At 43.3% G+C, this 25,746-nt stretch overlaps 2 protein-coding genes across 5 annotated transcripts in view; one reads left to right on the top strand and one right to left on the bottom strand.

Annotated features, from left to right (window-relative positions):
- The first annotated feature begins 5,901 nt into the window (after positions 1-5,901).
- Positions 5,902-12,080, top strand: FZD5 (frizzled class receptor 5). Its single transcript, XM_019652921.1, has 2 exons — positions 5,902-5,992; positions 6,247-12,080. The coding sequence occupies exon 2, from the start codon at positions 6,521-6,523 to the stop codon at positions 8,279-8,281; it is 1,761 nt and encodes a 586-aa protein (XP_019508466.1). The 5' UTR covers positions 5,902-5,992; positions 6,247-6,520; the 3' UTR covers positions 8,282-12,080.
- A 5,878-nt stretch (positions 12,081-17,958) lies between these two features.
- Positions 17,959-25,746, bottom strand: part of CCNYL1 (cyclin Y like 1) — a 108,480-nt gene continuing 100,692 nt past the window's right edge. For all 4 annotated transcript variants that reach the window (XM_019652924.1, XM_019652925.1, XM_019652922.1 and 1 more), the window contains 3 exons: positions 25,158-25,324; positions 21,170-21,332; positions 17,959-20,003 (listed from right to left, as the gene is read on the bottom strand). In XM_019652924.1, coding sequence (XP_019508469.1) covers positions 19,884-20,003; positions 21,170-21,332; positions 25,158-25,324 — 450 coding nt within the window. In that variant the 3' untranslated portion in view covers positions 17,959-19,883. The remainder of the gene's footprint in view (positions 20,004-21,169; positions 21,333-25,157; positions 25,325-25,746) is intronic.

Raw genomic sequence — 25,746 nt, forward strand, 5'->3', positions numbered from 1 at the left:
TGTAACTTTGGGAAACAAGTGACTTAATTTGTCTGAACCTCAGTTACTTCATCTATAATGGGGATAATAACATCAACCTTACAGGATTCTTGGGGGTAAAAGAGATTATATATGTAACACGCTTAGCACAGTGCATGCACATTGGACATACCCATCAGCTGCTATTATTCTGGTCATCGTTGTTGTTAACTATACTATCACTATACCACAATTCTGTTGCTTTACATAATTTGTCCCTCACCCCAGACTCCTATGGAATTAGACTAGAATGTACTTCTCTAATACCTTCTCCCGAGGTGTTCCATTTTACATACTGATGTGATTAACCCTTTTGGCGGAAGATCCAGCCAGGCCCAAGTTTGAGGCTGTACTGAGGAAATCTATGTCAGTGGGTCTCGACACCACCTGAAAATCAGAATCACCTGGAGAGTAAAAACTAAACAGCACCAAAACTAAACAAAACCAAAACACAATGTCTGGGGCCCTCAACCAGAGATTCTGACTTAATAGGGCCCAAGCACCAGGGTTTCTTAAAGCTCCCTGGGTGACTATGATGTGCAGCTGAGAGCCACTGCTCAGTGTGGGAAAGATGAGTACGTACTTCCATTACCTCTGGGGGAAAAGAAAGAAGCTTTTACTTTTCTATACTCTCCACCGCAGTCAGGGAGGGGAGAGGACTAAAGATTATAGTTGGATTATTCCACTTCTAATGTGAACAAGACATTCTCATTATAAACCTGGACAAGTGACTCATCATGTTAATCCTCTGGTTAATGTCTTGATTTCTTTTCTAAAGGTGTCTGATCTGATGAGGAGTAATCAGAAATGCTCTAGGGCATGTAAGGAGCTAGTCTGGAAATACCTGTGAGAGATTCATGCTGGCTTGCGGGTATCTATCCTGTGCCAGCACTGGGTATGCTCACGGGGTTGGTTGCTGATGTCAGGTATATGCATTTTGATCCAGGGCAAGTGAAATGATCTCTGCTACGGCATCATTAGCTAATATGAAAATGCTTGAGACGGCTGGTGACCGCTGGGAGTGTACTCAGACATAAAGTACATTTTAAAAATTAACTTTTTTTTTCATTATTAAAGTGATATACAGGGCCGGCCGAGTGGCGCGTTGGTTAAGAGCTGGCTTGGGACGCCAGAGGGCCCCGGTTCGGATCCCACATATGAGGGCCAGTGACACTGACCTCTACAGCTAAGATGCTGAACAACAGCTGAACCTGGAGCTGGGCTGCTGTGAGTCGCCGGCGACGGCTTAGGCTGCAGTCCCCCGCTGCAGTGGGTTGCCATGGGCTACCATGTGTAGCCAGCAGCCAGCATCAGTGGCCAGCAGCCACAGTGAGCGGCCGTCCAGAAGCCAGGGACTGATCTGCCTCACCCGGGAAGAGCGCAATGATGGTGCCAACTTGGGCCAGTGAAGCAACGTCCTCCACAACTAGACTGAGAACAAAAGGACAGCAACTTGTCTGTTCCCATCCCCCAATTACCCAATAAAAATCTTTAAAAAATAAATAAATAAATAAATAAAGTGATATACAAAAGGAAATACAAGGTTGGACAATTAAGTTTGCGAACTCATCCTGTAACAAATATTGTTACATACCTCATTGCTGAATATCACTATGGTCACCTTTGAAGTACTCCCCTTGGGAAGCTATGCACTGACACCAGTGCCTACACCCTTCAAAGCAATTTTGGAACTCTTTCAGAGCTGTTGTTGTATTACCCTTGATGTCCTGAATGTCATCAAAATGTCTTCCTTTCAATATTTCCTTTATCTTCGGGTAAAGAAAGAAGTCATTGGGGCCAGATCAGGTGAGTAGGGAGGGTGTTCTAATACAGTTATTTGTTGACTGGCTAAAAACTCCCTCACAGACAGTGCCGTGTGAGCTGGTGCATTGTTGTGATGCAAGAGTCATGAATTGTTGGTGAAAAGTTCAGGTCTAACTTTTTCATGCAGCCTTTTCAGCACTTCCAAATAGTAAACTTGGTTAATTGTCCAGTTGGCACAAATTCAAGACGAACAATCCCTCTGATATTAAAAAGGTTGCAACAAGTTTGTGAACTTAATTGTCAAGCCTTGTGTAAAGATTAGGAAAACAGAAAAAAAGAATGAACCATAGTAGACACTAATTATAATAACTAAGACCTATATAGACTTACCAGGTGCTAGACATGGCTCTAAGCCCTTTACCATAGAACTTTGTTTACCCTTCACTACAACTCTATGAGGTAGAAAACTATTTGTAATTCCATTTTACAGACAAGGAAGGAGGACCTGGTGTCGTTAGGTGACTTGCCCAAGGTGGCACAGCTGGCTAGTAAAGGCAGAGCCAAGGTTTGGACACGTGCTGCACTTAACAGGGTATAATCAACCTCAGATGTAGCGCATAAGGTAAGCGGTATTCAAGAATTCAATGCCAGTTGCTAGAGTTTAAAAACTTAATCTCAATTGTCATTCATTCATCCATTTATTTCACTACTATTTATTGAAGGCACCTATGTGTAGCATACTGTTTCAGGGTTGATTATCAAGATATCAAAGGGTATACAAAGACTACTGTCCATTCATTTCTATTATAGCATTGAACTCTCAAGAGCCCCAACAAAATAATACATATATAATCACAAGTCTAGAAAGATTAAAGATGCTGTAACGATTCCCTGATGACAGAATTCAAAACCAATACTTAAAACTTTTGAAATGTCACACGCTTACTAATGGTTAGCATTATTGTCTATATTTTCATCAATTAATAATCACACCTTAAACAATAATTGAAGTTGAATTTCATGAATTTGGCTTTGTAGAAACATGTTTAATATAGCAGTAGTGTCTTCAACTCAGAAATTTGGTGTTTATTGGATGTATGGATAGATGGAAGGATGGATGGATGGATGGATGGATGGATGGATGGATGGATGGATGGCTAGATGAAAGGCTATATGAGTAAATTGATACACTAGAATGTATGGCAATGTTCTAGGTGCTTAAAATATGTCTTAAAAATAATTTAGTGTTTTCTAGTTTGTTGAATAATAAATTATGACTCAGGAGAAAATGTTGATTTCTATCCTTTCCAATGACTAAATAAGTAGATAAATAAGCAAGTCATTAAGGTGCCAGTTTTATCTGATTGTTGTGAGGATTAAATGAATTAATGTAAATGAATTATTTAGCACCCTGCCTAATTAATACATGTTAAACAGTCAGCATATTTTAAACTGCCGTTAAATTGAAGAAACATATATAAAAAAGCAAAAACTCAAATGATATAAAAAGCTGTGCAATGCAAAATAAGTCTCTTTTGGCCAAGTTTTCTGCTGTTATTACTACTATTATTAGAGATCTCCAAGCAAAAGTAACATTTCCTATTGATTAAGAAGAGAGGGGTTTACAGGCCAGCGGATAACATTGTTTGAGTCAGAACCAAGTGAAATAACACAAGTATTCTGGCTAAATTCCAGCAGGCGTGATTAACATTCTCCAACTTCAAATAATTTTTATTATTAGACAACACTTGTCCATCCCCAGTAATATACATGTTGTATAAAGGGCACAGAATGAGACAGCTCTCCCCGGGCATGTTCACAGTCTGCACATACTTTCCACTGAGGGTTTCCCTTTCTTTTGGACTGCTATTCCATGGCTTTTCAACTCCCACTACTGTCAACCCTGGGAAGTTTGCCGACCCAGAGCGCCAAGTAGTTCCAAAAAACAAAAGAGATAAAATATGAACACCTGTAGAAGTCCGGGGAATGAAAGATGTAATGTAATTTTAAAATATATTTGTAGTTTTGATTTTTGTGATGCTATTGATATTTATTTCAACTTTTAATTCTGAGGCTGGGATTTAATACACATATTCTTCGTTTTCCCACAAAGCCTTTTTGATTAAAGGGAAAGGACGGGGCGATTTGCCATTTAGCTTCCCGATCTGTACAGATGGGACCTAGAACACAAGAACAACCGCGGCCTATCTCACCCCTTTAGTCCAGTCCTGAGTCCTTCAGGTCCCCTGGAGCCTCCAGCCTTTTTCATCTCCTTCCCAGAAGGAAGAGATGGAGAAGCGGGAAACAATTCAAACCCATTTTGTAAAGCGTGTGAATGAATTTCAAGTATGCTAAATACCTCAGTCTTCCAACTTAATTAGAACACGTAGAAAAGAGGCATTTTTAGGACATTGAAAATCTGCAGCATAAAAACCCATCTGGAGATCGCCACTGTGTGTCCCTGCAGTCGAGGTGCCGAGCCGGTCTTCCCGCGGCGGCGGCTGCTCCCTGCGCGACCGCGCCCCCGGCTGCGTGCGGGTGGGCGGCTAAGCTGCCAGCAGCCCCCAGGGGGTCCCGCGCCCTGTCCATTACAGAGCTGGGAGCCAGCGTCGCTTCTCTCTACTGGGAACTGCCTGGGATTTTAAATCTCGACTGATAAAGGACTAACATCTTTCGAGTCTTCCAAAGAGAAAGAAAATCTTTCTTGTCACAACCATAAGATTTTGTTACGAAATGCAAAAGTAAAGGTGAAAGCCTGGGAGATACCTGTTGTATATGGTGGGAGTGGTTAAAAGTGTGGACGCAGCGGCCCAACTACCTGGAATCGAATCCCAGGTTTGCCATTTGAGCGCCTACTATGTGCCAGGCGCTCCGAATACTGCAAGGGGACAAGATTGTCTGGGCTGCGGTTTCTTTGGAGAACTATTGTTAGCTCGGTTACCCTGCTCAAGTTTCTAAACCAGTTTCTTGAAACGGAACTGTTACAAGGATTTGAGATCTTGTATTAAAAATGTAAACGACTAACGCTCTGTCCCGCACACAGTAGGGGCTCTGTAAGCACTCGCTCTTCTCTCGACGTGAGCTCACCTGGTGTGAATGAGGACAGCACAGAGGACAGACAGGTGCCACGGTTAAGGATGGTTCTTTGAGCAGTTCTTTTAAACAAGCGCTGGACTCTGTAAGGATTCTTAGCTGCAGAGAGAACTGGTAGCGACCCTAAGAGAAAAGGTTCATAAGCTAGAACATTACAGGAAAGTGAGCCCCGCACCCGTGGGCTCCAGCAGGGAACTCTTTGGGACTTCTAGCTAGGGTTTCCCGCCCCAGGTCTCAAGAAGGCGTGATTAGCATTCGCTCCGCCCCTGTCACTTCTTGGTCAACGATTGGCCCGCATTCCTCGGCTGCCCGCTCCGGGCGGGGCCGGAGGGCGCAGGGAGGAGAGGCCAAGCTCGCGGGGCAGTGGGCGGGGACGTGCGGAGGGCGTAGCGGGGCGTCCCACCAACCGAGCCCCAGCGCGAGGGGGCGGGGTCTGGGCGGGGCCTCCCGGCGGGCTTTAGAAGCAGGTGACCAGGCGGGGCAGGAGAGGCCAGTCAGCCAGCGGCCGTGACTCTGCCGCCGTCGCCACCGCTGCCGCCGAGCGCCGTTCAGTGCCAGACAGAGGTGGGCGAAAGGGTTGCGAGTGCGCGGGGGAGGAGCCGAGCCAAGCGCGTCCCAGGAGCGCCACCACAGCCCCCAGGAGTCCGCTGGAGCGAGGAGCCCCCTGCAGGGGAGGAGGCGAGCGGCGGCGGGCGCGCACCATGCAGTCCCCGCGGGGCCAGCGCCGGCTGTTCACCATGCTGTGAGGCGGCGGAGTCCCTCTGCCGCCGCACACCGCCTTCCTCTCGCCTAGGTGCTGCAGGCGCGCTCGCCCTTCGTCCGGCTCCCGGACCCTGGTGCAACGCACGGCCTGCCGCTGCCCTGCCCCGCCCGTATCATGCGGGGGGGCTCGGAGGAGGAGAGGGAGAGTGACCCGCGTGCGGCGACTGCGCTCAGGGGGCGACCCCCTCTCTGAGACGCCCCCACCTGCTGCCATGTGCCGCCGCCTTGGATACCCAGTCTATCGCCAAACTTTCCCGGTGCCAGCTTGGCTCTGAGTTGCGTTTCTGAGCAGTGTCCCAGGGACAGAGGACCCAGGCTGGCTGCGGACTATCTGCTTCTCTCGGGATCCGCGGAGGTGAGAGCCCGCGCCTTCCCTTCTCCCCTCTGGCTCTGCCCTTTTATGGGGGTCGGGGGGAGGCTGAGCTCTCTGACCCCTGGGTCCAGCCTGGAGGGCCCAACGGAAAGGGAGGCGGGGGTGGGGAGTCAGTAATTTGGTTTCAGGAGGTGGAGGGGAGAGAAGTTAATCTACAAATTTGGAGACCGCTTGCGGGGGCTAAGCTGTTGACGCCCCTCTGATTGGGAGTGGTTACAATTTTTCTTCTCCCCCAGCTTCTTGTTTAAAGAGTACTTTCCCTGGAATCGGAGCCCTAGCAGCCCCTCCTCAGTCCTATCCGGCAAAGAGCTGAGCGCTGCCTGCGAAGGGAGGCAGCGCCTTCCCGAAACAGTTTATCTTTGGGCGGATTTCTGGAAGAGAAAAAGAAACCAACAGGTTGCCAGCCCCGGCACCACACACAAGTCGGCGGAGAGGGAAGCCCCGGCCCGGTTCCCCGCTGCCTGCTTTGGCCCCGCGCGGGCTGCGGGAGGCGAGGGGAGGGAGGGGGCTATGGCTCGGCCTGACCCGACCGCGCCGCCCTCGCTGCTGCTGCTACTCCTGGCGCAGCTGGTAGGCCGGGCGGCGGCCGCCTCCAAGGCCCCGGTGTGCCAGGAAATCACGGTACCCATGTGCCGCGGCATCGGCTACAACCTGACGCACATGCCCAACCAGTTCAACCACGACACGCAGGACGAGGCGGGCCTGGAGGTGCACCAGTTCTGGCCGCTGGTGGAGATCCACTGCTCTCCGGACCTGCGCTTCTTCCTGTGCTCTATGTACACGCCCATCTGCCTACCCGACTATCACAAGCCCCTGCCCCCCTGCCGCTCAGTGTGCGAGCGCGCCAAGGCCGGCTGCTCCCCGCTCATGCGCCAGTACGGCTTTGCCTGGCCCGAGCGCATGAGCTGCGACCGCCTCCCTGTCCTGGGCCGCGACGCTGAGGTCTTGTGCATGGATTACAACCGCAGCGAGGCCACCACGGCGCCCCCAAGGCCCTTCCCCGCCAAGCCCACCCTCCCAAACCCTGCAGGAGCGCCGGCCTCGGGGGGCGAGTGCGCCACCGGGGGCCCATCGGTGTGCAAGTGCCGTGAACCCTTCGTGCCCATCCTGAAAGAGTCGCACCCGCTCTACAACAAGGTGCGGACGGGCCAGGTACCCAACTGCGCGGTTCCCTGCTACCAGCCCTCGTTCAGCCCCGACGAGCGCACGTTCGCCACCTTTTGGATTGGCCTGTGGTCTGTGTTGTGCTTCATCTCCACCTCCACCACCGTGGCCACCTTCCTCATAGACATGGAACGCTTCCGCTACCCTGAGCGCCCCATCATCTTCCTTTCAGCCTGCTACTTGTGCGTGTCGCTGGGCTTCCTGGTGCGCCTGGTCGTGGGCCATGCCAGCGTCGCCTGCAGCCGCGAGCACAGCCACATTCACTACGAGACGACAGGCCCAGCGCTGTGCACTGTTGTCTTCCTGCTGGTCTACTTCTTCGGCATGGCCAGCTCCATCTGGTGGGTCATCCTGTCGCTCACCTGGTTCTTGGCAGCCGGCATGAAGTGGGGCAACGAGGCCATCGCGGGCTATGCCCAGTACTTCCACTTGGCCGCGTGGCTCATCCCCAGCGTCAAGTCAATCACTGCTCTGGCACTGAGCTCCGTGGATGGGGACCCGGTGGCTGGCATCTGCTACGTGGGCAACCAGAACCTAAACTCCCTGCGCGGCTTCGTGCTGGGCCCTCTGGTGCTCTACCTGCTGGTGGGCACGCTCTTCCTCCTGGCGGGCTTCGTGTCGCTGTTCCGCATCCGCAGCGTCATCAAGCAGGGCGGCACCAAGACAGACAAGCTGGAGAAACTCATGATCCGCATCGGCGTCTTCACGCTGCTCTACACGGTACCGGCCAGCATCGTGGTGGCCTGCTACCTGTACGAGCAGCACTACCGGGAGAGCTGGGAGGCTGCGCTCACCTGCGCGTGCCCGGGCTCCGACGCCGGCCAGCCCCGCGCCAAGCCCGAGTACTGGGTCCTCATGCTCAAGTACTTCATGTGCCTCGTGGTGGGCATCACGTCGGGCGTCTGGATTTGGTCCGGCAAGACTGTGGAGTCCTGGCGGCGCTTCACTAGCCGCTGCTGCTGCCGCCGGCGACGGGGCCACAAGAGCGGCGGCGCCACGGCCGCTGGGGACTATGCCGAGGCGAGCGCAGCGCTCACGGGCAGGACTGGGCCGCCGGGCCCTGCCGCAGCTACCTACCACAAGCAGGTGTCCCTGTCGCACGTGTAGGAGGCCCCGGGAGTGAGGGAGGGGGGTGGTTTTGTTTGGTAGCCTTGCCAAGGTCACTTCCGTTTACCTTCATGGTGCTGATGCCCCCTCCTGGGGCAACTTGGAGAGAGGGGAAAAGGCCCCTTCTCAAAGGGGCTCAGCTCACGTGTATTGTTTTGTGTTTCTTGCTGCCTTTAGGGGAACCCTGTTTTTTTAATTTATATGTCTTTTTCGTAATTTTTAACTTTGTTGCATTTTGGCAACACAATTTACCTTTGCTTTTGGGGGCTTTACAATCCTAAGGTTGGCATTATAATGAAGTTCCACGTGGTTCAGGTTTCTTTGAACTGTGTTCTGAATTGGAAAATATATTTCCTATACTTGTGTCTTTAAAAAAAAATGTGAACAGTGAAAGTTTGGATTGCTGTGACTGGGAAGTTGACAGCTGTGTTTTTTCAGTTTGTCTCTCCTTCCACTGCTTCTAGTCCTAAGTGAGGGGGAACTCCAAGTCATACCGGGGAGGGGGAGCATAATGTGGGTAGGACCTCCCCACAGGGACAAGGTTAGGGAGTGGTGAGCGATTTTGTGTTCCTTCTAGCTTTATTTAGCAAGCGTTGCTTTCTTTTCTGTGGTACTTGTAATCACCCTCATTCTTAACAGCGCCAGCATTTTGAATACGTTCGAGTTAGCGTAGTGCCCGGTATAGATGTTCGGAGTAGTGAGGACCTAAGGGATGGAAATTGGCTAAGCTTGAATTCTAGATAAGATGGCAGCTCTGTGCCAGAGGCGTGGGTGGTACTAAATAGGCTTCAGTGATCCCGGTTTTTTTTATTTTTTATTTTTTACAAAACAACTTGTGTTATAATTTTGGTAAAAGTAAAACCACTCCTTTCTTCTGGAAGTACTTAGTGATAGTTGCTAAAGAGGGCTGCTTTGTAGATTGCAGGACTAAAATGGATATAACTCCAGTAATTAAGTAAATTTCCAACATTTACCCGCTCCACCCCCCATCCCACCTCCTTTATCATGTTAAACAGTCTTTTTGCTTTTCTTATTCCTCCTCTCCTGGAGAGCTGTGATTAGAAACCACACCCACCCTTGAATGAGGTGCTTGAACTGGGGGAGGAAGGCTGGCTACCTGTGAACAAACATTGGCAGCCAGGAGAGAAAATAAATGTCCCTGGACTTTGGACTAGTGTACAGCCAGATATTCCAAAAGCAGCAAGACATTGCTCCTTGCAGTCTCGGAAAACATAAATGAGACCTGTAACACACTTGCATAAACTTTTAAAATATGGATCAAATATGGATCAGTTAACGGCTATAGCAGGAGGAAAGCTGTTTCCCCCACCCCCATCTCAGTATATTTTTCTTTTCCTTTTTCTGAGGAAGCTTATATATTGATGAGCACACACACACACTTCGCTGTTAGAAAATTCTGTTTGCTTTCCTAATCTGCTTAACTATTCCTTCATTTATATATGAAAGCTTATATATTGAGAAACACACACACACACACACACACACACACATTTCTTTACTATTAGAAAATTGTGTTTGCTTTCCTAATCTGTTTAACCATTCATTCATGAAGAGTGTGAGGCCATTACTGGGGAAGGGGGTGACAGTGCTATGGCCAGCAAAAATACCAATGACCAGTGTTGAGTGGGGACTAAATTCAGAAAGCCAAAATGGGAAAAGCAATTAAAATTTGAGAATGCCTCCCTAGGAAAATGTCTAGGCATTTGTGCTTCATTTATACCAAAGTGGAAAAGTTAAGATTTAAGCCCAGGTCAGTTTTTACTTTGTGGATATTAAGTAAACAAATGCACACACAGTTCCCATAGTGAATTTAAACACTGCAGTGGGGAGAAGCTTGGTATTATAGTTTTAAGGACTCTCAGAAGCTGTTCACAGTTATAAAAATGTACTGCTCTTAACACTCATCCTCTGAATCAGAATTGAAACTTCAGTGGAGTCGACAAAACCTAGCACACATGGCCTAGAGAACTCTTGGCACATCTGATTCCCCTGCTTATTCAGAAGCTGCTGCTTAGAACCTTGAGATAGTTCCCCTGTCTGAGGGCCAAATCTTCTGTTTTTCAAATGAGGGTCTTTAGATCACCTTGACCTTTCCCCTCACTCAGTACGTCTTCCCAGAATGTACCTAGATTGTTCTGCTGCCTTCAGTAATTGTGCCTGATATGGATTTGTCCCCCTTCCGTCTTTTTCTGGGTGGAGGAATCTAGAAATGGTACAGTATATCTAAAAGTCGTGGGATGAGTGGATGAAAGTGACTTAAGTCTTCATTAAAAAAACATTAATTTTTCATTTTTGGCAACATGTGAAAGCTACAAAGAACAACCAGTTTACTTTAAAAAATAAGACAGTTCAAGTTTACCACGCCAAGGAGAGGCAATATAAGTGATGGTTTTTGGGGTCTCCTTTTAGAGCTGGCTTTGTTTTCAGTCTGTGTTCTCACCCCTGCTCTCCCTCTCCTTTCCCTCAAAGATAAAGTCCACCTGCTTCCCTGGTCTTACTAATATTCACCACCCCGCCCCCTACCCAGGGGAGAGAAGCTACGCCTATTTATGGTCACCCCCTATTTCCATCCCCACACACTGGTTCCCCCCTGATTTGCACTTTTATTATGCAAACAATACATACACATGAAAACAATTATAAAATTAAAGGTTGTGGGGTGATTTAGCAACTTTTTCACAGCCAGCTTTGTGAAGCTGGAGAGCATTCAGGGCTCAGTTTAGTCTCACGGGTGCAGCCTCCAGACTGTTCCTTTCACAGTTCGATTTTAAGCAATGTCTTACTTCATAGATTAGGGGGTGAGTGTTTAGAAGGTTGGCTAAGTAATGTGACTTCTCAGTGAATCAGCTGACATGACCTTAGGAAGACTTTTTAATTTATATGATTTGCCTCTTCACATTTTGAAGTTGTCTAAATTGACTGAAAATAATTTTTCTTGGTGCCTTATTGGTTTATCCTTGCAAACCTTTGTCATATTTTTCACATGACCAGTGTGTGTGTGTGTGTGTGTGTGTGTGTGTGTGTGTGTGTGTGTTGTCTGTAACCGTGCTCATGTACAGGCTTTAAATAATGTGCCGACAGCACTGTTTCCAAGTTGGTATTCATTATGCTGTTTCCTCCTGGGCCAGGGCTGCACTAATTCTGACACCGGCTGCCAGGAGCAAACCTCATGGATCCCACACCAAACCTTAATAGCAGCATCTGTGACCTGCACTCTCTAGTACAGAATGGGACCCCCAGAGCTAGGAAATGTAGTTGTATATTTTAATGAACTGCTACCCCTGCTAAAGAGGCTTCATTCGCTTTTGTGCTCTACAGAAAGACCAAGGGGGGTCGGAGGGACAAAGCTTTGAATAACAGCTCTCTAACATCAACTGTGACATACAGGACAGAGCACATCACAAATCTAGGCTGGTGTGAGGGACAGTGGCTGAGAATGGCCCTGCTCCCTCTGCAGGCCCTTTCTGGTCTCCCAAGTCCAATCAAGTGATCCTGGGAACGAAGTATGCCTGAACTGGGGAGGGTGGTTCTGAAGGAAAAAGCTACCAAGACATGAAAGCAGGGTGAGGGGTAGGCAGGATGTAAGTCCCTAAGTAACCTGACTCAGAACTCACAAAGCTTCCTGCAGCTTGATGACAATTACAGGATTTATTTCAGCCAGGATACTGTCTGTAGTATATCATTTTAAGACAATATTACTTCATGTTGTTACAAACTATGTATAGTATGTTTGTGTTGTGGATGTGTATATACATAATATATATATTTTATATATATATACCTATATATATATATATATATATATATGAAATTTAGTGACTTGATACGGGTTTGGTGCAGGTGAATTGATTACTGAGCCAAATGAGGCACTTGCCGAGTCAGTAGTTTGAACCCAGGGCATTCAGAACTTTGTATGATTTCCACATGTGTATAGTGCCTATCCCATGCAGTATCTTCACTGTCATGTCAAACCCAGAACTCACACATCTGAGCCAGCGGTTATTTTATTTGTAGACAATCAACTTGAATCTATAAATTATTACTGGCAGATGATTATAATTCTGAATCTATAGCACTAACAAATGGAAACCCAGAGCATCTTGAGAAGTTTGTTTTGTTCCTGGAAGTCAGTAGAACAGCTGTGTATGTGGTTATGGTTAGTCTCATGGTCCTTAATTTGCTGACCTTATTATTTCAGAAAAATTTTGTATGTATTATATTTGTGGGAGGTGAAATGATGGTTTGAAATTTTTATCAAATATGGAGAGTAGTTATTTATGAAAAACAAAGAAATGTCTATTTTTGTTTCTTTGTTCCCAATTCATGTAGATAAATTTTAAAGTGCATTAAAGCAAGGTAAAGAAAATAAAAAGATGTTGTACACGTCTTTTTCTCCTCATGCTTTTATGGAGACACTGCCTTCTGAGAGTATCTGGAGATATGTGGATTCTAACTTCATAATCAGACTTATGTAATGTACTTAATGTAAATTGTGATGTTTTTATTAATAAGAAAATCAAGCAAATTCCAATCATCAGAAACAGATGAAATGAACACTTGTTTTACTTGAATAGACTTCATAGGTTTCTTCTGCTGATCCTGTTACTGTTTTCATGATTCACTTGAAGAAATGAAGGGAAATACACATGAGAACAGAGACACAGCCTGAGACGGTGTTCTGTTTTACCAACCCTCCATCTATACTCTGTACCGAACCTATCTGAATAGATGTTGGTGCTGTTGTCCTGGGTGTCTAGTTGGGGAGTAGGCACTCTCAAAACTGTTTATCATTCACCAGTTAAATCCACAACTTGATATTAAGCTGTAAGTACAAGTCAGGGAGTCCAGATAGGCTCTAAATTGATTTAGAGTTGGCCACCTCCCTGATATCTGGACAGAGGGTTAGTAAGCCTGAGATACTATTGTCAGCGTTGCCTCCTGGCAAAATGCAGATTAGCAACCAGTCTACCAGCCATGACATCATGCGAATGCCTGGGATGCGTGTTCTCCAGCAGTGCTCTGAGGCATGAGTATGTGGGAGAAGATCAGTAATTAGTAGCTTACAATGTTGTTTGGGGGAGATAAGACAAACCCAATAATAGGTGAATTACAATGTGAGACTATGTAATTCATTGTCAAAGTGAGTGCTAGGAACATGATTAGAATTGCTTCCTAAATTAGGGCAATTGGGAGAATAGACACTACGCTAGGTGAGCTGGATCCTGGCGGAAGAGTGGCTGTACCTTACCTGCACCGGACTCTAGTGGGCACATATTCCCAGTGCTTTCTCATGGCTCATTTGCCTTTAGTGGGAAAGGGAGCAAAGGGCCAGCTCACAAGCTGGAGCAAAGGGACTGTTGAACAGCACTTAGAAGGCTGGAGAAATAGGTGGGCCCAGAGTACTGTTGGTAACAATGGTTCTTTTAGTTATTTAATTACAGAGCTCTTTTAGTTTGTCACAGGTGGAAACATGATTGCGATGCAGTGGTTTTATGAGCATAGACTTGGGCTCTAGACTGACGAGGGATTCAGATCCCCGCTCCACCATTTAAGGGCTGTGTGATCCTGTCTGCGTTACTTAACCTGTTAGTACTTCAGTTTTTTCATCTGTGAAAGGGGGATAATAATAGTACTTGTTTCTTTGGGTTCAGAGCACCTAAAAGATTAAATCAGGCTAAGGTAAGTTTAAGGTAAATAAAGCATGGAGGAAGCAGCTGTTCAGGCATGGACTGGAAAAGGAATGAAAAGACTAGATATTCAAATTTGAGTCTGAGTAAGAATCATCTGGGGCTGTTAATGTAGATTCCTAGGCTTCAGCTCCAGGAAGTGAGATTCAGTAGGTCTGGGGTCCAAGAAACTGCTGCTGCATGCTATTTTCTTTTCTTTTTATTTCTTTACGTTTACAGAAAAGTTGCAAGAATAATTCAGAATTCCTATATACCCAGGGGCCGGCAAACTTTTGAGATGGAAGAGCCAACCCTGTCCCTCGAAGTTCTGCGAGAACTATAAAACAAATGAAATCACCATTATGTGACTAATATCCTTTAAAAATTTTATAAACGAAACTGCGATAGTTTTATTTTCATTTTCAATTTTACTTGAGAGCCACATGTACGTACCCAAAGAGCCACACGTGGCTCGCGAGCCGCAGTTTGCTGACCCGAGTATACCCCTTCCTTACCCATTTTTTTCCTAGTGTTAACATAGTCATAGTATATTTGCAAAACTAGCAAGTCAACATTGGTACGTTACTATTAACTCCAGACTTCACCAGATTTTCCTCTACTGTTCTTTGTTCCAGGACACAGTCCAGGATTCTACACTACGTTTAGACAAGCTTCATTTTTCATGGGCACTTTCAGCTGATGAGAGGCAGGTGGTCTGGGGCATCTTCAAAAACACTAGGACATGTAAAGGACTGAGCAAAGTCCAACTGTCGCATCCCCATGTAAGGGAGATGAGTGCAGTTCTGAGTCAGAAGGGAGTAAGGTGGTGGGGGGCTGATTTTAGAGCTGGGAAGGAATCCTATCCATGAGATGAGAGGGCTTACCAGAAGCAAGATATGAATCCCGAAGGCTAGATGGAATGCGTTTTGGGGTTTGCAATGTGGGGGTGGCTGCCTAAAGAGATACATCTATGGGTGTGAGCAGGTCAGGGGAGTCAGCAAGTGCAGGAAGTTGGGACAGCGGCTTTGGGGAACATTACAGGGCTTAGGAGGGCTCTGAGAGGATGAAGGGGATTATACGGGGCTGGTTAACCTGTGAGCCATATGAAACCTGTATTTCCTGGAACCTGGGAAAATGCTTTGAAAGTGGGTCATAATAGTCACCAACATCAAGCGCTGGCCCACTGCACACTAGCAAAAGGTGAAGGCTAGGTGACCTTGAGGGACAGCCCTAAAGGGCATTCGAGGTGATCACACACTGAAGCTCTGCCTTTGGAAGAGTCATCTCCCACAGTGAGGCGATAGAGGGGCCACCAGCTGGGGGTTAAAAGTAAAGGTTAGTAGAATCAAGAAGGGTAAGATGAAGTAATAGATGGTTTAAAAACAGGTGGGCAAACTTTTGAGATGGAAGAGCCGCCAGGGGTCAGCAAACTGCGGCTCGCGAGCTGCAGGCTCTGAAGTAAAATAGAAAATGAAAATGAAAATAAAACATAGTTTCATTTATAAAATTTTTGAAGGATATTATTCACATAATGGTGATTATGTAAAAATATATTTATGGCTCTCAAACAAATTTTAAATTGTTGTGAGGGACAGGATTGGCTCTTCCAGGGGTTGGCAAACTTTTGAGACAGAACGCACCCAAAGAGTCGCATGTGGCTCGCGAGCCGCTGTTTGCTGACCCGTTTAAGAAAATGCTAGCAGAATCATGAGGTCTTGAAATAAATACTATTGATATCTTCTGATGCTAATCACTGAATTTCTCTAAGCATTCAAATGATTTAGCTCCCTTCACAGCAGTTAAAATAATTGCCTGACCTGTTCCTATTTTTAAATATTGTTAACCTTTTTTTCATTTGACTCTGGATTCCTCTTAATTTCTAAACTATTTCACTTTCCTAGTTCTTTCTGCACCCTAGAGATCCTAAACCACAAACTGGTATTTTCAAAATTTCACATTACATGTTCTCTTACCTTCCAAACCCAGTTGAAATATTTGAGTGGAAATGGCCTCAGAAACCAGAGTGCGCTTGTGCACGAGGGCACAGGCTTTGCTGAAGGGCGCCAACATCTTTGTATTGCTGGCTGGCACAGCGTCAGGACCAGGTCTGTAAGTGGCTAACTTAAGACTGTAGGTGATCTAATCCTTGTTGAGAGATGTTGGGTATAAGCTACAGATTCTGCATCGAAACTAACACTTCCCTGGGAGATTTCTCTGCCAGCAGTCAAGTGCTTTTCCAAGTAGCTCTGTACTCGAGAACGCAGCTTCTGGGTGAGGGAGCAGTCTAGTCATTCTAGATGTGGTTAGGGAGAAAGCTCGGGTGATGAAAGGTTTTAGCTAACCTACACGCCTGTAGCTAAACATTTCCCAAAACAGCTAACCTGAATACAGAGTGAATTCTTTTCTGGTAAATACTGGCTTTGGCATTTTTTTTTTAAATCAAGGAATAGTGTATTTATAGACATAGGAAAACTAAACCAAGAAATGAACCATAAACTGTCACAAAACCAAGATTCAGTGCTGCTGGATTTCAATAATGTGTGGGCACACGGGGTACATTACGAGTAAACGTGAAAGAAAGGGCCGGCAGGAAGCTGATACTGCGTAGAGGAAATTTCTCTTTAAGCAGAAACATTGGGCCCTAGGCTGTCGTCTTAGGATGAATCATATGGAATTGCTGAGAGGCAACCACTTCTGACATACAAAAATCATTTCATTTGGTTCAAACGTATTTCAGACCTTTTGTTTCTCCTTGTAATGAAGACTTTCAAAAGTTCAGTTCACAATAGACCAGTTAAAATTTCATTGAAGTATTCCAAAAGGAAAAAAAAAAAAAAACTAAATGAAACTAAATTTGAGTCGAAGTAGTCAGGTACACTTTTAGTCTTATTACTCTCCTTCCAGGTGTAAAGCTCTGAGGAAACCACATTTACCATCCGACTAGTAACTAGTTTCCAAACCCCATAACATTTCAGAGAATCTACTTGTGTTTATTGATGTTTATATTTTTGCCCTAAGTTGACTCAATTTCCCAATTATCAAAATGGCCTTATTGCCTTCTAGAATTAAAGCCAAAGGGGAAAGAACGATTTTTTTTATTCTACTTATTCCACCAACTTGTTCTGGAAACCAGTCATGTCCAATGTCCTTTCTCCAAACTGATTTTGAACCTTTGACCACCCACCCATGTCGGCATTCTGCTTAGTAACTAACATATTACTATGGGTGCAAACTATCTTAGTGATTTGTGATTTTTTTTTAATTTACTAAATCAGATCATTTATCCTAATCAGCAGTGTATCAAGAGCAAGTGATAAGCTTTGAAATAAGGAACATGAAAATACAACAAAACTATCAGATTTACTGAGTATTGCTCAAGCTGAGTGGCTAGGGTCTTAGTGTAATCTTAGAGAATTTGGTAAATTTCTAACTGAAATGTAAGTCTGAAAATAGAATTTTAAAGTCAAATTATGTGGCTTGTTTAAAGTCACCCTCTTTATAGCAACAACAATTCTATTGTATTGGGTTGTTAGAAAAGTCATGATGTATTTTTTTCTGTTTTTCATTGCAAAAATGCCTCATGACTTTTCCAACAACAGTTCCTGTTCTTCCATTTTGTGACCTGTTTAACTGCTTAAAATCCTCAAATTACTCATACTCTGACCTACAGTATTCCTATAATTGCTTTCTCTCTGGTATGTTTTACCTAATTTTATCTTCCAATGTGCTTTTCCCTCCTGGTACAATAATCTAATGCACCATGCCACTGAGTACTGTGGCCAATCGTTTTAAGTGTAATAAATTATCTTTAGGTTGAAAAGAGCATAAGCTAAAGACAGGACTACATCTTAACTAGAGGCAAGGGTCAAACCAACTAACTTATGGTCATTTTAAAAACGCTTTAAGACTATCAGAGCTGATTAAAAACTTGTAAGTTAGGCAGAGACATAATGCTTTGTGAATAGAAGTGTTACAAACACACTAGCCATATTTTAATTAAAATAGCTTTTAATATAAACATGAGGAAGAAAAACCACATAAGTTTAGCATTCTTTTCAAAATAAAACTGCAATCGATACTTGAATCTCCAAGCTCCAAACTCCATAAACAATGTTTTCTGAGGTGGTAGATTGTAATATTTTATATACCATTATTTATATTTCTGTCCTTTAAAAATGATGGAACCTTCAATACAATATGAAGCCTTGCAATGTTGAAAGTATTCCTTGGCCCAGAAATGCTTTGTTATAGGCAGAATTTCAGGAATACATTTCAGAAGGTAGGAGAAAGAGTTCACATAGTTGAGAGCATTAATTTTTAAAAATATTTCAAGTTTAGGTGACATTTTACTAATCTCCCAAGATTATTTAACTCCCTGCCCTTTAAAGCCTGAGGTAAGGGTTCCTAAATTTTGTGTGTTTCCTCTTAAATAACAAGACTTAAATGGGACACCTACAGCCTGATTAACATGTAGGATAGAAAAGCTGTTTATCATATCACCCACTTTCATATCACTACTATTGGGGTCCAATTCCTTTCAATTTATTATATGTGAATTAACACTGCTCTTCATAATCCTTTACCAAATCTAGAAAAAAGAAACTGAGGTGATCAAAGCAGGTATATAGCACAGCCCTGTAAAGAACTATTTTTAAAAGAGGGCATTTCTATCAAGATACAAAGTATCACCATAAAGGTTCAGTACAATTTTAAACTCTGATACTTGTAGAAGTGTAAATGCTACAGACTTACAAAACATCATTTGAAAGTTTAATTGAGGTTCTCTTAAACTTATTTAATTTTGTAAATTTTAATATTAAGCTTTTAATCTTATATAGGCTGAAACAAAGAAATTTAAAAGCTTAATATTAACACATTGACTGAATCAAAAAAGATTATTTAAAATTTTTTGTTTCAGCCACTGTAAGATTAAAAGCTTAATACTTAAAATTTACAAAACTAAATTAAGTTTAAGAGAAATTTAATTAAACTTTCAAATGATGTTTTGTAAGTCTAGCATTTATATTTCTGCATCAGTGCCCTGGTGGGTCAAAGCTTAAAACTGCACTGACTTGTGGGACACCTATTTCACTACCTGCTTGTTATCAATGGACCACCATGTTGGTTGGAATTACAAAAATATGTTTTGATACATTTATTTAACAAAGGCAAATCATCAGAAAATGAGAAGCACCATTACAGTTTGTAAGCTATGCAGCGTGAACCCAATGGAAGCAGATAATCAATGACTGATACTTTCTCTTATTATCCCAAACATGCTAATATGCTAATAAGTAGTGCTTGCAAAGAATGTGAATGACAAGTGTTATTCAGCAGCTTTTTGGTTTACACTGATTGCCAATAATGACTAGCAGCTTCAATGATGTAGTCGGGAGAAGAACCTTTCAATACCTAACAGTGCTAGTCTGTTCCTAAGTGGCTTTAGGAGTTGTTAGGAGTCCCATGTTTTAATGGCAATTAATACTGCATTGATGCTAAAGGAATATGCAGCAATATGTGGGGAGAGGGTGGAGGGGAGAGAGACAAAAAAATAGCAAAGGCATCAAAGTTATATAGTTAGTGTCTTTAAAGTCTAAAAAAATTTAAACTTCACTTAAAAAACCTCACTTAGTTCACAGCTATCAGCCTACATTGTAAGCAAATATCTGTGGGTTGGGAGCTTTTGCTTTGGAGTGGTTTTTAAACTATGTTTACATTAAAAAGGACAGAGTGTTGCATTGACAAGGTCCCATTCTTTCCTATGAGCACAATCCTTGCTGTCCTTGAGTTTTTTTAATTTGATGTCTTGGTCTTTTAGGTGAAAATACTACCTTTGCTGGTTTTTGAGGAGAGGTGATATTTCTCCAGTCCTTGTAGATGAGAGGCTCTTGATGTTACCACCTCTCATTTTTCCCTTAAGAGATGATGGCATTAGAGCGCTGAATGCCAATGACGTTATCTGCGCTGAAAGACCTTCTCATAGCAGCTCTACATATGTCTTTGTAGTCGTTGTCATCACACAATCTAGAAATGGCCTAGGAAAGGCAATCAAATAGAACCACAGATACAATTAAAAAAAAAAAGTTTCCAACCTTTAAAAAAAAAAGAAAGCATCATTGGTGAGCCACACATCCACACTACTGTAGACAGTTCGACTTACTGCTACTCTGCAGAGCTGAGGCCTACACTGCCAGGTTCTGGGGGTGCTGTTTCCTGCTAATTCACTAAGGTAGATAGATCCTTTAGGAGTTCTGATTAGATTTCCAGAGCAAAGGGGAACTTAGAATTATTTAAAAAGTGGGTTCCCAAAGATGCCAAAGGCATTCTGACAGGCTTCTAACAGCAACATCGTCTATTACCTGTACACTTGTTCCTTAAACATAATGAACACAACTTGGGCAAAATCAATGTTTACTGAGCTATTCACATTCTATCCAGTCTTCATTAGTTATTGTCTACTCGGAGTACATTTTAATGAGGCAGGCGTGTGCTGGGCTTGAATGGAAGGTGGGAAAGGTCTAAGGACTGAAGCACCATTAGGAGCTATTCCACTTCCACGTTAATTATGGTAGGAAACATACCACCAAGGTACCACAGACAGTGTCCACTTCAAATGTGTCCATTTCAGTTGTGAATAATTTTGCTGTATACTCATCAAAAACCATAAGCCATAAATATTACTTTGTCCCATGTATGTTACCATTTCCATTCAAAACCCCATGTACTCTCACCCAGTATTTGAAACACATATTATACATTCTCAGCATAGGTCTCTCAGGTTAGCCACTAATGCTTTTGTCTAATAAACTCATGGAACTGAACTGTGATATATACAGAAAACAGACACGGATCTGCAAACTGAGTGAGACAGCTGAGAGTGGTAAGTAGATTATGTGTATAGAGATGATTAGTGACACAATCATAAGAAATTATTTATGTTTGGTTGTAAGGAAGGGTACAGGTTCAAATGGAAAACCATTAAGAACAGATTAAATTTGATTTAAAATATTCTGAGTTATGGTCACAGGACAGACACCAGGAAAGACACTAGAAATATGATACGAAAGGGTTAATAAGCTCTTCAAAGTAGTGATTTAAAAAGCTTTCCATTTTCCTAATCACTACACTTAATATGATTTATCCACAGATGTTGGCTTTGGTGACTAACAAAAAGCCCCACTTAGTGATTCCCCAGCCTTACCTCTAGGTTTTGTGCTCTTTCTTTATTAAGAGGCGCAAACATAAAAATCACGTCATTGTCATCTGCCAAGGAGCGAAGGTCAAAGTAGTATTTGGCATAAACACTGGCAGGAACATTAATATTAAACTGAAGTAGCTCCAAAAAATGCCTCTCCATCTCATTCCTGGGGAAGGAGGAGACAAAACCAATACACGACAATTTTAGTCAACTGGGCTATCTTCAAAAATATCATTCTGAGCTATTAGATGGCTCTAAATTTTGTTTGGAAACAAACAAAGGCTACCCAGCTGGATTGACACACTAATGTTCAAGCAAGGTACAGCTATCGTGGTCCTTTCTGCATCCCAGCACTTTGCGTCTGGGACGAGGGGAAGAGGTTATGGCCCTCTTATATACTTGTGTTGCTGACTCGGGGGCTCCTTCTTCAGAGTTCCATTAGTGCAGCTGTACAATTCATGCTCCACGCTCACTCACAAGGCCCCACTAATAGTGATCAGATGAAAGGAATGATGTATGCTGTTTATTAGCTCTGAAGAACTTGCAGACATTTTCACCCGGCAGATAACAGGAAGGGGCTTTATTAAAGTAGAGGCGCATCAACAAAAGGAGTGGGCACATCACCACGGCAACAAATGGATCCATGGAGAGCCACTGCTATTATCTCTGAGGGGGAAAAAACTCTTGAGGCAACAAGGATTCACCTCAAATAAATAAATAAGCTACATTTGATAGGAAAGGGAACCCCTCCCCCTGCCCTAGTGCATCGGGCTAATGTCAAAGGGCATAATGCAAGTTTCTACTCACCTTAATCTTAACTGGAGTGAGAAACTGTCACTGACAAGACAGTAGGCAATTTTTAAACTTTGGAAGGCAGAAAGATTAAAGACAGCTGTCTTGGCTGGGCTAAACCCGACAGAGCACTGGACTCAGACTCAAACAGTGTTTGTCCCGAGTGGAAATGTGACCCCAAGATGCTCAGCACCCACTGCCCCTCCCAGAACAGAATGGGACACACCCACAGGGGGCAAGTTCAGTGAAGTGAGAAAGGGAAATATAGGGAGCAGTCCTATGCTATGTGACCATACTGCCGTCACTTGCCAAGTGTTTAAGTCGATAAGTATAAAATCAGAGTAAATCATACTGCTTTCATAGTAATCCCTTTACAAAGTTAATTATGTAGAAATGATAAATACCCAACAAACATGAGAGAGGGGGGCTTACTTTGTAACATACCATACTTTGCCGTGTATAACGCGCCCCCGTGTATAATGCACACCCATGTTTTGGGCCCAAACTTTCAGGGAAAAAAATCTGTTTTAATTTTTTAATTCAAATTTTTATTTGTTTACATTTAGGTACTCATTTTCTGTATTATAAAGGAATTTTTAGCATTTATTTTTTAACGTATTATGGTACAAGAAATTTTATGTAACAAATAATTACAAAACACAAGAACAGATACAAGGTACAAGTAATTTTACGTACCGGTAACAAATTTACGATATTTATGCATCATAGATGGCTAAGAACTTATCGTCATTCCAAGTTCATCGTAAATTCAACAAAACCAGTTATTGTATTCCAGGGTATTATTTTGCATACATAGATAGTTATTCATTTCCAGAGTTACACTTTTAACTCATAAGGACGAATAAAAGAATAAAAAATATTTATATATATATGGAATTAGTACTACCCATATATAATGTGCATCCTTATTTTTTCCTCACAAATTTGGGTAAAAAAGTGTGCATTATACATGGCAAAATACAGTATTTGGCTTCTTAGTTTTAATATTTTATCCATTGGATAGGTCAACAAAGGCCTGATATTCTCTTATATGGGGAACAGTCAGGATATGAACAGAGATGAAGTTTTCTCATTTGTTGAACTTTAAACCCAACAACCTACTTCCAAAATTAATTTCCTGTTCATATGGCCATAAGTCTATAGAAATGTAAATCAGATGTTTTGATAATTAGCTAATCAGGACTTAATTTACTACAGAAATAAAATGCACTTCACTATCCCTTTTATACTTTCTCCACTAATACATTTTAATTATGTAGAAATACAGTACTTCGTGGGATTAACATGTCTATTAATAGAGGTTTAGTCACTGAAGAAAAGCATTATGCCTACAGAATATGCATCTTCTGGGTTTTTCAATGGCTAGAAAGCTGAATAGCATACCATTTACAGGCACAGCAAATTTTCTGAATAGCAGCTGCTCAGTTTAACTTATTCTTTTGAAAGGAAATATATTCTAAAAAGATACATAGATAGATGTTGGAAAGTTTTAAGAAAAAGCTGATAAACACCAATTTTTCAATTTAGACTCAAAATGAGACCATTACAAATAGTAGTCAACAGCAGGGGGACAAAACCAATGTGGTAATGCTTTCCAATTTCCAAAGATCATAAACAAAAGCAGCCTATTATAAACACAGCTCCTGGAGTTTCTCTGTTCACACACAAAAAGCATTGTTTAGAGCTAGTCTTCCTGTAGCTAGACACAGCCACCACTGCTCCTGGCGCTCAAGCTATGAAAACCCACACATTTCCCTGCATGTTCTCTGATGTTCTAACTAGAGCCAGAGCCCCAGCAAGCTTAGTTGCAGGTTTTAAGAAACTTGCAGCTGCCATCATGGCAGGGTTCGTGTTCATTACAAATTTTTCTTCCTTCAAGGGACCAGTTTGAAGACTTATGACAGTGGCGATCAAAGTCATTTTACCTTCTGCAACTTCCAAAAGTACTTTCATTTGTTTCAGATTCATCATTTGCTGTCACACTGTGTGCTAAGATGGCTACCAGCAATATCACCATGACGACTCAGTTTACTCTATTAGCAAATGGGCATTTTCACCAAAAGCCACTTTGACAGCAACTCACAACCACTGGTCCCTTCTCTTAGTCACAAGTATCCTCACCTCAGTTGTGAATATGCACTTAGGTAATTCTGAATGACAGCCTTATCTACAGTAATGGGCAAAGGTAACAAAAACAAACTCTTGCCACCGCTTGCCATGATCTTGATCTTCCAATGCCGTTCAATATAATCAAGAGGTGTTCTTTCACATTTTCCTAAATGTCACCCACAAAGACATTTTCACTGTCAAGTGGGTACTTTTGAGAGTCTGCTGGAAATACCCTTTGGCTACCAGCCTCAGGGCCCTTCCCAGCAGCCAGGGTGGCCAGACTGCAAGCCCTCGTTAAGCTTGGCGTTTCACTTCCCTGGCAGCGTGCTGAGGAGCAGCACCCTCATGGTTAACCTACAGCCCAACTCACTGCTGGGGTTGCTGAGTGCCTGAGGGAACTCAAATGGGATGGGCACTGGGTGATGCCCAGTGATGCCTGAGAGGTAGGAGCTTCCAAACTCATCAGGCATTTTTAATACACATGCATTCTCTTAAAAGGGGAGGAGAGAACATAGTGATCTGAAACCTTTACACGTGGCTATAGTTTTTTATCCTGGTTTCTGTAGCAACACAACTTCAGATAAAAAGGGGGAAAGACCAGCAAAAGGAAATATATCGCATAGGACTCAGGTTTAAGCTATAACCCCTCAATAGTCCAGAGACCCTAATGTCTTAACAGTGACCAAACATTTATTTCAAAGGCAATCTGGTGTATGCCCCTTAAAAATGGACTGGCCTGGTAGACAGCTTTAAGAAAGCCAAGAAAATACTTACCATACTATTGTTCTGATCGTGAGCTTGTAAAATGTTTGCCGAAACCACTGAAGAAATACACTGCAAATTACCCAGCAAATTATTACAACAATAACACATTAAGACCTACCGATTAATGATAAGGAATATGAATTGTTATACCAAAGGTGGATAGAAAGTAGCATGTAATTTTATGCCTATTTCAGTTCTCTGTACAATGTAACCTTTAAAAATATTTCTTAAAATGTACACTTAATGGGGGCAAATGAGGTATTGGAAATGGTTAGAAAAGTCCACCAAAACCTTAGAAACTCACATGTCCTCAACTGTAATGTCCTTGAGGATCTGGCAGTAGTCCACATTCCATACAGCCTGATCATCCCAAACCTTGGAGGCAAGAAGAATGGCTCCCAAAACAATTCTTTTCCAGTTGGTTGGACAAATGTCGATTTCAGCATAAGTTAAAAGCCTTTCTAAGTAAACCTGCAAAAGTAGAGCACTGGCCTTTGATTTTCGTTCAGTTTAAGTGCTGTGATAAGAACTGTTAGGAATGACAGACTTCATCTGTTTCTGACATGCTTTTTATTCTTAAGTTTAACAGAGACTTTGCTTAGCCAGCCAAGGTCAGAGGCCAGGTCACAACTGCAATCACATGTCTGTTGCTTACTCTGCCCATGCGAATTTCCAGCCCCATTTTGGTCACAGGAATGAATGGCCATCTTAGCAAAGGACATCCTGAAGACACGCATTGTGTTCTTTCCTTCCCCCCTTGGAAAGGGCAGCACACAGGCCCACTGCAGATTCAGGTGGTTCAGTAAATACTGGAGTGCCTACCACATGCAATGTATCATACCTGGCTGGGAGTTTTAGGGTGATTATACATAATACTTGTATATGTAAATCCC

Source organism: Hipposideros armiger, unplaced genomic scaffold (assembly GCF_001890085.2).
Source record: "Hipposideros armiger isolate ML-2016 unplaced genomic scaffold, ASM189008v1 scaffold_190, whole genome shotgun sequence".
Classification (NCBI taxonomy): Eukaryota; Metazoa; Chordata; class Mammalia; order Chiroptera; family Hipposideridae; genus Hipposideros; species Hipposideros armiger.